Here is a 12,706-nt window from a genome sequence, read left to right as displayed (position 1 = left end):
CCTTTTATTACACAATGTCAGAAAAAGAGGATACGAAATCAATTGGAATAAAAGCAGAGTGGGTTTCGTGGCTACTATCATTATAAATTATATATGAGGAATTTTCCTATAAGCGCCAGTCTTGGTGAGACAGAATATTTTGGTGGATGGACCTCGGTCTGCAAATAAAGAAATCTTGATTGCAGTTTTCAATAGCTTACTTCATGGCTGGCCAGGTCATCAAATTCTTTTCTGTGTGACCAGTTTCCCCATGTGCCTGAGGTACGGCTGGCTAGGCGTCTTTCTGTTATAGCTAAGATGCTAAACAAAGTGCTAATTGTTATTATTACTTTGTGTCATTACTGTGGAATATACAGCCAACTCCTTATTGTACTGTATAAAGGGCAGTTTGGGACTGTGCAGATAAGGGATAAAAAAGGATATAGGATACACTAGAGGAAGAGCCGTGGAAGGAGGGCGGAGATAATCAGCTCCGTTAAGTCAGTGCTCAGAGTTGCTTCCTACCACTCCGGTTTCTGAGTGGATTATAAGACTGAATGCAGTTTTGGCCTTGAGTGGACCCCATGTATCCAAATGCATCAAAGCAAAGAACCCTTCTAAAAAGACAGAGGCATGATACAGAGACAACAGCAGTTATTTCCTTCCCAGTACACCCAGTCCCTGAGGTTTCTGGCACCTGCTCCAGTTGTCTTTTGGACATGAATATTAGGACTGTTTGCTCAAAAGGTGTCACAGTTACCAAACTAGAATCTGCAGTCCTCTTTTCCTCTCCAAAATACTGCAGTGCCAGCAACAATTGAGCTTTCTTCATGGTGTCCCTGAAAGGGATCATCTTTTGAGGAGTGATGGAAGGCATTAATGCTAAATCATTTCTTCCTTGTGCTCCACTGAAATTTAAAATAAAATCTACCTCTGACTGTACTGAGAGAAAATTCAGGCAGTATATCCTTGTATTTTCCACTGAGAGTGCCAGCTGTGATACTTAGGATTGTACTTTCTGTGGTGTGGACTGGAGCCGACTCGGAACAGGACTGTGACAATCAAGTGATTTTGCACATGCCACAAAAAGTCTTTAGATAATCATAATCTGGATCAAATTAGAACCAAAAATCTACTGGAAAAAGATCACATGGGACATCAGCAATCCCCTGAACTGGCTGCATTCCTCAATAGTTTGATTTATTATAAAATCTACCTCTCTATCACAAAAGAAAAAAAATTCAAACAATGCTGTGTGCCACATATGAAAATGCATACATCTGTGCTCCTCCTCCCATTTCTGTGCAAGAAATTAACTAATCAAATACTCTCTTACCACGGCTGCATTGACATCAACCAATGGTGCTATGGAACAAAGAAAGATATTGTGGCACAAGAAGTTAACAGATTTGGAATGGCAGCTGTACAAAAAATGAGGGTGAATCAATGATTCCTAAATGGAAAATGCAAAAACTAGTAGGGGCAAGAAAAATATTTTTGTACTTCCAACAGGGCATTATAAACAAATGAGAGGAAAAAAAAGCAAAAGTTCAAATCGGAATAAATGGAGTGGACAGGGATTTCACAAGCGTTTGTTGATTTTATGCATGCTTCTGAAATAGAAAAACCTCAAAAAAAAAGCAATTTCTTAGGTTTTGTTCAACTTGTAAAGAGACAGATTTTGGTATTTTTATACACATCAAATAGTGATATAATTATGTGAATGATGCTGTGTTGGTATCATCACGAGTTCTATTGTTAACAGAGAGATTTGGCTACTTCCCAAGTTCCCGACTTGCAGGTAAGACATGGCTAATGTGCATTCAGGCCCAAGAACTAGAAAACACACCAGGTTCCACAGCGTAGACATTAACATTCATGTGATGCTTTTTTCTCCCTATTTTGTTTTCTGGAATATGGTTCTGTATTAATTGTTCTCACTCTGAGGTCCTCCAGGTTCAGAGGGCCTATCTGAAACAATCACCCTGCTTCTTTTAACAGGAAAACCTTGTTTAGATAAATGGCTTTTTAAACAAGTAACACTCCACGTATGTGTCATTCTTACCTAAAAGTTTAACTTAGACAAGTCTAACTTCATCATTTGTTGCCAGAAATGTTCTACATTATCATCTGATTTCTTAGGAAAAAACAAAAACCCACCCACAGAAGCACCTCTTTCCAGTCCCTTTTCATTGCTCAAAGCCCTTTACATGATGCCAGGATTCTTCTCTCTTTTGTGGTTTTAAATGTCATGTAGCCTGTCTGCAATGGAAATAAAGTCATCAAACCCAATGTTTTTACGTCATTCCTTTACTCCTCTGTATTTGCATAGAAGTCCCTTACTCTGAGAGAGTTTTTTCATTCCTCGTCCTTGTTTTTCCAGGAACCTGTGGAGTTAAACCACTTTTACAGACAAATACTCCAATCTACAGTTTAACCAATAGGTGCATGAAATTCTTACATGTAATTCAGTCTCTACAGTCTCTACAGTCACATCCAGCAACTGACAGCCCATCGGATGTAGGCCACAAGCATTCCTAGCTTGGGTTCAGCTCCAGAAAGTGTCCAAGGTAAGAACAGCATGGGAGCAGAGATCCTCCTTTTGAAAATGAAAGCAAGGACCGCAACACAAGGACAAAAGACCAAGTTTTCACACTCCTTTTCAAAGCACAGCTTGGTTGATGCACTGTGACATGGTTTAGTTCCACACAAGGTAAAATTCTCTGCCTCCAAACACCATATAACGTATGGAAGCTATCATATGGCAGACAATGTCTGCATGACCTGCCCAGCAATACTGGTGACAATCCTGTACACGCAAGCACCTGGTACATTTACCCGTACTTTGATCATGCACGCGTTACAGTAAGTCTGAGCAGAAGATTCATGGGTACCCTTTGGTAGTCCAATGCCATGGAAACAAGAAGCGTTCTTCATACCTTAGTAGGGTTTAGACCAGACCTTTTATTACCTTCTGTTTTTCCTAGATGTGACCAGTGATCCTCTGACTTCTAGGAAATTAGACAGTGGCCAACTACTGCTGTTCATACAACTGTAATTTGGCTCAAGGAACTAATTCTCACAGAAAATGACAGACCAACTTACCTGTGGGTATAAAACAGTGGCTCTGAAGTGGGAAAGCCTCCTTCAAATAAAAGATCAGACTCACTCTCCACAAGGCGCTACATTTGGCCCCTTCCTTGGTTAGGTTCAACATGCTTGCTCAGGGCAGCTCTCGGCTTGGTGTGCTCCTCTCAGAGGAGCGAGCTGTGTAGAGAGGAGAAGAGGCCTTGCTCAGGTTAGGGACTGCACCCCAAGAGAGTGACACCTAAAAATTTGGAGCTGTAAGATTTAACCTAGAGACATCTATGCCCTTTATTTGATTTACCCAGTACAATACAGAGCTCATTCTGACAAAAACGACTGGCCCAGGTTATGTGTAAAGTGCCACTTTTGCAATTGTTTCCTGTGGCAAGTTTTTAGACTTTTTCTCATAGGTTTCTAAACCTCTCATTTTAGACTGTTTTAATTCATGTTGAGGTGGTGACGTGGTAAGTGTTCCAAAATGTTGCCAAGTTTTGTTTTCTGATCTTAAATGACTGTCTAGAAGGAGAGGGGAGTGTTGCTTTCAGACTTGTGTCATCATACTGCAGTCACATCAACCAGATTGTGTCTGTATATGAAAAGAGAGTTCCAAACACAATTGAAAACAAAAATACAATAACAAGTACCCCAGAGATTATGTATTTCTTGACCTCTTTATGACCTGGTTAACAAATTGTGAGCCTGAAAGTTTGTCTGTTGTTTCCAAGTACATCACCTGGTCTAATAAAATATATCCCCTCTTCCTAAAAAATGCCATTGCTTTTGTTGATTTTAGTGTTGGAAGAACCTATCCATTTAGAATTGCTATGTTGTGCAAAGACTCCATAGCTTTTATTTGATATTTGGTGGTGCTGCAAATATAATGGATTTTCTTTACAATCATAACTTTACCAACACTTGAGGTCCCAGCAGTCAGGGAGCCTCTGTCTACAGAATCCCCCGTGGAGCTAAAATCCATGTTAGACTGTGGTCCCAGGTTTGAAAGGTGGGGCATGGTCAAATGTGTGAGGCTTCCAGAAAGTAGTCAAATCATCTGTTTGTGTTTTTTTAACAAACTTGTTATTCGCATAAACTTTTAAAAATATGTATACTTAAACCAGCCTGTTTTAACTTTACTGTTTTATTTGAAATAATCTAATTAGGAAATTGTGGATCTCGGGTTTCTACTGCATTGAAATTTTTGAGCTTCATGATTAACAAAACTGGCAATAGATAACAGCGTAAGCAACCTTAGTTAAATATATTTTGATTAAATGAGTTCAGGATACATTTTCCTAAGACAAATTTGGCCATGTTCAATATGGCATTACATGTAAACGTCTGGAAAAATTGCAGCGTTTTTCCAAGCAGGAGGCATGAGATTACTATAATCCATAGCCTCCACCACAGTATTAATTAGCATGGCTCACTAACCAGGGACGTAATATTTGTAAATGAAACTCTAGAAGGGCATCAGTAAGGAACAGGATGTTGAAGCCAAATGGAAAACATGAACCAATAAAAAGGCTGAACTAGCTAGAAGTGCAAGCTCAGCCTTTGAAGTTAGTTCAAGTACTGCATGCTTTAATTTTGGTGTAATCTTATGATGGGGGTACAAACAAGAACTCAGAAACAGATTTTGTAACATTTGGCCCAATTGTAGATGAATCAGTTTGTTGATGGTTACCAACAATTGCACAGCCAGAGAAGCTGTGGTCTTTGTTAAATTAGATTGAATAATTGGCTTCAGTGGGAGTTTCGGGTGCAGAGCAAATGAAGTGTCACGGCCCTTGACTCTCGTAAGATTCCTTAGCAGAGGCTAAGCTTTTGTATTCAGAAAACCTGAATATGGATTCAGAGAAAATAAGTCCCTCAAGAGTTCATCTACTCACTCCCCTGCCCCAATATGGGTCTTAATATACTTCGTCATTCCTGGCAGATGTGCATATCTTATCTGTTTTTAGAACCCCTCTGATGACAGTAAGGTTACCAAAAGCTCTGAGGGCAGTTTGTTTCCAATGCTTAACTATCGTCTCAGAATACAATCTGTGATTAGTACTATATATTACCTTGGCAAGCCCAACTAAGCTTATATATTTCTGTGCTTTGTTTTTTTTCACTTTGGTTTTTTTTAATATAATTTCATGTGGAGCTCAGTGACAAAGCCGTACTTTCCTGGTGTTTCACGGAAAAAAAATTTAAAAAAAATAAATTAAAAAAACCAAGAAAAAGAAAAAAGAACAAGAAAAAGAAAAAAGAACAAGAAAAAGAAAAAAGAACAAGAAGAAAAGAACAAGAAAAAGAAAAAGATTGCTATTTTCATCCTTTGAACAGCTTTCTGAAGGCCTACGATTGCCAGGTGTTGAGCACCACTGAAGACATGAATTAAGAGAACGAGTTCAACAAATCTGAGGATCAGGCAGACAGGAGTTAAGATGATCTTTGAACTGGAAGGTCATAACTGGAAGATGAACACCATCATACACATTCCTTTTTTAGATCAGGCATTCAGTTCATTAGCTTGAAAATTGTAAATCATTTATCGTAGTCTTTAGTGAATGGCCCAACACATGCTATTAATTACTTTCTCATTTGGGAGAAAAAACACAGAGAAAGTTAATTTTTTTCTTGCATATGCTTTCTAGAGGAAAAAGAACTCCCCAAAAGTGCATTTATTTTCTCCTTCCAACAACTGTGCAGACCTCTGGAAAGAGCCGTGTTCCACCACAAAGCAAGTGTAATGGCTCTGTCCCCTCAAATGCAAGTAAGTACAAACTCAAATGTTTTAATGAAATGTAAAGACCTTCATTTCAAAAAAATACACAGAAGAAAATGGTTAGAATATTGTATTAGGAAAAAGGTGGTATACACCAAACTTATGCACTATGTGATTTTAACAGTAAAACAGTTTACCAAACAAGGTAATATTATGCATATATGTGTGTAGTGTATATATTATTGCATACAAGCACACACAAATCCATGAAGTACAGATTTTACAGATATGTATACATGGCTGCGCACACATATATACACACAGAAAACTGTAAAGGTATAAATTACTCTTGAGGTGTGACAGATTCAGTTGCCAAAGTACCTTTTCCAGAAATGAGTGGTATTCAAAAAAATCAGGGTATGAGGTTTACAAAACCAGCACAGATCAGTTGGGTCTCACATCTGGGATGAAATCCATCAAGATGCCTACAAGTGAAAACTACGAAGAATGCTATAAGCTTGTTGATTGCATTTACTGAACCATAGGCACTATGGCCTATTATAATGAGTATTTCCAATTAAATCTCTGTATTTACTGACTTTGACAGATGGGGAATATTGCATAAGATATTGTGTCCCTGTGCATTCCTTGACTGTGATGCTGTGTCTTTTTCTTGCTCGCCTTGTCATTTGTTTCATTTAACTTTCTCATTAATGGCACAATTGCACTGCTTTGTTCAAAAATCCTTTTCTGAGAAGTGAGGATTACTTTCTTTTTAAACTTCTTGCCAACAAAAGATTTCCAAATGCATATGGTACAGAGGAATCATAGACAAGATTTTTTTAGGGGAAAAAGAAGTATCTAAAATTAAAAGCACAAATCCACTTACTACATTTCCACTTTTCCTTTGACATGAAATGAAATCTTAACGTGAGAAATGCACACAGTTCATCAGCATACTCTGAACAAATACATAATTAACATGTGGAATAAGCAATGCTGTTGTCAACGCTTTCACATATGTTACCATGAAACTAAAATATTTTAATTAGTAGAGAAATAGTGGAAAATCCAAGTAAATGCAGCCTGCACTTGACATATAAATTAGCTTGGCTCAATGAATATTAAAAGTAAGAGAATCTCATCTATACCTTGACTACCCTTACCATACTAGGACAGTTTAGTGGGTCCTGCATAATTCCAATCTGCTCCAGTGCACTGATAAATTATTACTTGGCAGAGAAGTATCCATCGTGGCCATTGTGCAAATGCTTTGCTAAATTGCTGGTAGAAATCAAAACGTGTGAGTTCATTAGCAGGCAGGTAGAAAGTGTAGACTTTGGTGTTTTGTATTAATCCAATGTACTGGACTGACCGAACCTTATTTGAAGGCTACATAATAAGAGGAAAAATAAAAAACTATATAGCAAAACCATGTGGCTTCTGATTTGGGAACTACAATTTAGCTTATTAGACATGGACCTGTTCCAAAAGTGCACATTCAAACAATCATGCTTGAAGGAGTTAGAAACACAGATGTGAATTATAACTCGCTGAAATCCTGGGAATGCTCCAAATCAGGCCATTAGAGGTAGGTTTGAACTGTGGGTACAGATCCAGATCTAAAATTTTTGTTCAAACCTGTCTTTCCCTAACATTTTTACAGCAACTACTGAATGTATTAAAACCAGCAATGTTCCATAATCTTAAAAAAAAAATACCAGTTAACCCCATCTTAGCTGTATTCAGACACAATTCACAATGACTGACTAAAAGCATTTCTATGAAAAGGCAGTAACAAAAATCATCAGTTTAATGTAACGGGACAGTTTAAACAGGTCAAATTCAAGCTGGATTCCTGCAGCTCTGTTTGCCCCAGACAACTGCACAATGATCAGTTTGGCCCCATATTTAACATCAGAAACATAAATAATTTAAGGATTTTCTGTTCCGAGTTTGGGACAGAACCTTGAAACATCTGGTCTCTTTTCATTCATTTTTACACACACACAAGCTGAAGTCAACAGTTTTGGCTGGCGCAATAGTGTTGGGTGGGATTGAGGCTAGCCATTTCACAAGCATACAAGGGGCAGAGGACAGAAGATGTCCCCAGATCCGTAATACTTTATAGGACTAAAGGCACGGAATGAGCAATGAAGGGACACTTGCCCTTTTTCAGAACTCTCAACAGCAGGAAACTGAGAGTCCCACATTTATGAAAATACCCAGCTCACTGATGCTTTTATCTGTAGACTTCATTCATGCAGGTTTTTTCTTTTTTTAAGTCAAACATATTTGCAAAGTGAGTCACAATAATCCTTCTCATGTAAGACATAGAAGGTGTGGCACAAAGCAGTCTGGCCTTGGCCACCCAGTACTGCATAACAAGAAAACCAATGACAGAAACTGGGTCTGCTGAATCTGGTCTACTGCTGTGCCTGCAAAGCACCTGTCTTTGTTGCTGATCTCAGTGCCTGAGGATTAGATACTAGATATGCACACCTTGAAAGGGACAAAAAAAATCCACAGCTCAGAGTCTAAGAATGTTCCTCATTAACAGGACTCTCAGAAACAGCCACTAAAAAGAGATCATGAGATGTACAGAAGCCATCGCAGAGCAGCATTGTGCAGACACAAATGAGAAGGAATTGTGGCCCTTTTTAAATGGCCTGGTGACCACCACTGCCACTTGTGTAAACTATTGTTAGGTGTGCACCTTAGTAACATAATCAAGCACTACATATTTTCAGGAATTCATCTCACAGTCTGGTGCTTTGTGTCATGCAATAGCAGCGGAGAAGTCAAAGTGAAATGTATAAAGCCATTTCTGAAGTGCATAGTCACAGCTAGTGTTGACATCAAAAGTATCTGCGTGAGCAACTTCAGGACCACACCTTCAAAGATAATAAAATTTTTTAATAAACATGACAGGTCTGGGGAGAGAAAAGTGAAATACCCAGTAATATCATCTAAGTGTAAATATTTACAAATCCGAATGATGGCTTAAAAACGTTCCAAAGTAGTCCCAATATGTTGCATTACTTGGGAGTGAACAAGAAAAGTAAGTCTGAATGAATATGTTTGGATTGTTTATTTTGAACACCACTAAAGTGTAAATCTATCCAGAGGAGTTTCTAGGTTTGTAGGTATCTGAAAACAGAATTGATTTTATTATCTGTAGCAGCAAACTCCACAAAGAACTGTTGTTCTGCTATAGACTTCTGAAAGTGGCAAAGTATATGTAGTTAAAATAAACAAGGAATAAAGTTTTAGTTGTCTAAAGGGAGAGGTGCTGGGGTTGTTTTTTAAACTTTAAAACAGTTCTTTAAAACTGCTGAGCTCACACAGGTGGCAGATGAGCAACTTGAGAGAGGACAGATCTCAAGAGCAAGATAAAAAGGCAACAGCAGAGCAAGCTTTCTGAGGTTGTTAGGTCTCTACACCTGTTCAGTTTTCAGGCTCTCTGCTGGAACTGGCAATAATCATTACTTGGTTTCTCGGGGTGAGATTAAAACCACTATTCCATTTCAGATATAGCACTAAATAGCATTTATGGTGAATCTACCATTGGATCCAATTAGATTCAGTAACCCAGAAATGAAAGGGTGCCTGTCTCCTAATATATTACCTGTCCAATTGCTCAATATTTCTTTAAAATTAACATATAAAATGGGCATAATGATATGACATGTATTTCTAGCATTATTAATACATGTGATCCTCCTCAGCTGCATGCTAAAGACACAGCATTTAAATGACTGTACAATGTGTATATACACACATACATACATGCATATATATTTCAGTTAACATGGAGACAGAACAGCAAACTGGATTGAGGGTTATCATCAGTTTGTGGAACTTTGAGTCGATAGAGCCAGCTTGCAAAATTCTACTCATTGAAGTACACAAAGTTCTTTTTTTTTGTTTGTTTTTGATAGCCGTGTATGGTATTAATCATAGCAACTGTCTGGGACAGTAGTTTTTTGCATGGGGGCTGGTAAGTTTTCATTAACAATTTGGCAGAGCTGCAACATATTCACAAGGACTTTTATCATCTGTGACAAATATCTGGATAATATTTTTCATTTTAGAAGTAATCCAAATACGATTCAAGTCAAAGCTACCCGCATAAGATAAGCATTGTCTATGTGTTATTTAACTGTCTCAGAATGCCATGAAATCAAGAATACAACAAAACAGAAACTGACTGCTGCACTCCAGCATTTGGTTGCGTGCACTGTACTGACCACAGCAGTAGAAGGTGGCCTTTCACATGTTTTTTAGACTGACATACATCACTGCATTTATGGCATTTCATGATTCTTCTTTGCCTTTCACATTAATGAGTGGTAGGCCACACAGTACCACATGTGCTCTGCTCACTACAAGATGCTACATTCCACTGTCCCCAGATGTACTGAGCATTAAAGTTTACTGCATCTGTGAAGTTTGGGAAAATGTGAAAAACAGGGACAAGAATTTTATGGTTTACCCCCTTGTGGCTTCCACCCAAGACATCCTTCTCAGGTAATGTCACACGAGCAAACCACCCAAACATAAAAGGAATGGAGATAAGCACGAAGCAAACTGAACTGTGGGGAAAGTAGGAACTGAACCAATGATCTCCCTTGCTCCTTCTGTGAGGATATATGAGCAGGGCAGCTATATCCATGAAAGAGTGTCTTTCTGCCCTGACAGCCTGTCTGAAGCAACTCCTGATGGAAATCCCATACAACTCTTGGTCATTGTGTCAAGAGTGAAAAGGAAAAAGACTATTAGTTGTCCTTACCTGCCAGTCCACACTGAGGAGGAAGGCACTCATGAATGGTCCTTAGCAGTGTTATCTAAGAGCTCCAAGTGAAGAACCTTTGCTTCTGACAACTGGGACAGGGCTACGTGGCTTGTTCTCCTTGTCCAAGAGGTTGGGAGGGTTAGCAGAAGACAAAAATTCCCATCCCTAACTCTGGGGTAGTCCTCAGGAACTCACCAAGCTGGAGCTCACTGATCTGCCTTTCTCTTACATGCGTTACACACATGTAGAGAAGAATGGAGCCAAACAACTTTGTGGCTGGGGACTGGTGTTTTAAGTGGTCTGAAAAATGTCGAGGGGTCTACCATCAGCCTGTCCCCTGCCTAGCAGTTAATTCTGCCCCTGCCCCCTCTTAACTCCCAAATTAATCTTTTGGCCTTAATCGCAACACATCAACTCTGCCCCAACTCTTTCTAAAACTCTTCAAATTGTGAAAAGAAACAAGAAAATAGGGAGAGCTACACAAAGGCAATGAGCTCCTGCAACCTTCCAGTGAGTAATGCCTTGGGAAGAATGACATTTTACTGAAGTTCTCAATCACATCTGTGTCCCAATGTATTTTAAGCCTTTCTTGTGGATCAAAACTCAGAAATGAGGCAGAAGGTGTACTTTGGACCAGGAATTAGACTGGATTGGGAGCAAATCACGAGAGCATCTGATTTTATGGTAGCTCAGACACATGAGTTATCCCTGACGAATAGAAGTTGTGTGAATTGCAGTACTGAGAGCATAGTGTGCCAGGACATAATGTTTCAGGACTGTCAGTTCAATGCAGATTATAAGAATTACTTATTCATTAGATCAGGCACCGAAGGACTGGGTTTGATCATAAGATCTTTAGGACCAAGACCACCTAGTTGTTTCAGTCCAATCTTACTCTGATTTGAGCCTCAAGGTGTACTATTAACCAAATAAGTAACACAAGACCCAGTATCACAATCATGTTGATATGGAACACATTTGAAGATGTTTATTTTCTACCCTTGACTAATGTCCCGTGGTTGTTAATCATATTCCAGGTTGTTACCTTTGCTCTGGAAACGTAAGGACAAACATTGCATCCACATTATTTTTTGTGTCTCCTGCTCACCTCCATTGAATGTCTCTTCATGCCCTTCCTCAGAGAGATTTTATCTGCCTGCAAAAGTTAACACAATGTCATCGCTCTGTTGTAGCCAGTTGAAATAGCCAGAACAGTTCTCCAATAAATACATCAAAAAGAGAGAAACAAAGAGTGGTTGGGTTGGCCCTCACTAGCAGCCAGTCTTCCACTCACTCCCCACCCTCCAGCAGGACAAGGGGAGGAAAGAGGAAAAACAGGAAAGAGAAAGCCTTTGGGTCAAGCTAAAGACAGGGAGCTTGCTGACCAATTACTGTTACAGGCTAAACTGGGGAAAATAATTTATTGCCAATTACAATAAATCATTACTGATTTAGGTAGTGGGAAACCAAAAACAAGAAAAAGAAGAAACCAACATTTACACACTTAGAGAAAATGCACCCCCTTTCCCAGGTTCAAGTTGACTCCAAGCACCTCTTCTCCCCTCCTTATTATCACCACAGGTTTCACTCCGTCCCTTTGGTGAGGCACTGGGAAGTCTCTTCTTCCTTCTCACTCTTTTCCTCTGCTGCAACATGGGTCCTCCACGGGCTGCAGGGAATATCTGCTCCACCACAGAACACCTCTTCCTCCTCACCCTCCTCTGCCTCCTGTGGCCTGGGTGTTCCCTATGTTGTTTTTCACTCTTTTTATTTTCTCTTCCTCCCTCTGGCTTTCCTTGCTCTTAAATATGTTTCTCCAGAGTGCCACCATCATGGCTGCGGGGCTCACCTGTGCCCTGAGGCAGGTACATTGGAGCCAGCTGTGCCCAGCATGGGGCAGCCCCGGCCGCTACTCACACGGGCCGCTGCCAGCGCCTGGGCATTTGTACCCCATACACAAAGTGTTACCTCCTCTGTAACAAAGTGGAGAGAAGCTGTCCCATGAAGAGCAGCAGCGGTCTTTTGTAGATGTCTCACCCCACCAGCAGTGATCAGATCAGTGCAGAGAACGCGGCTGAGGAGAACTGCCAGAGGGTGTCATGGCGGAAGAAGAGGAAACCACTCGAAAGCAG

The 12,706-nt window shown here is 39.7% G+C and overlaps 1 protein-coding gene across 1 annotated transcript in view; it reads right to left on the bottom strand.

Annotated features, from left to right (window-relative positions):
- Nucleotides 1–11,489: 11,489 nt before the first annotated feature.
- The window catches only part of RGS22 (regulator of G protein signaling 22), a 62,587-nt gene continuing 61,370 nt past the window's right edge, over nucleotides 11,490–12,706 (bottom strand). The window contains exon 26 of the mRNA XM_027814168.2: nucleotides 11,490–11,730. Coding sequence (XP_027669969.2) covers nucleotides 11,659–11,730 — 72 coding nt within the window. The 3' untranslated portion in view covers nucleotides 11,490–11,658. The remainder of the gene's footprint in view (nucleotides 11,731–12,706) is intronic.

This window comes from Falco cherrug, chromosome 3, assembly GCF_023634085.1.
Source record: "Falco cherrug isolate bFalChe1 chromosome 3, bFalChe1.pri, whole genome shotgun sequence".
Lineage (NCBI taxonomy): Eukaryota > Metazoa > Chordata > Aves > Falconiformes > Falconidae > Falco > Falco cherrug.
The sequence above is the reverse complement of the archived record's forward strand: the minus strand, read 5'-3'. Positions and strand labels throughout refer to the sequence as shown.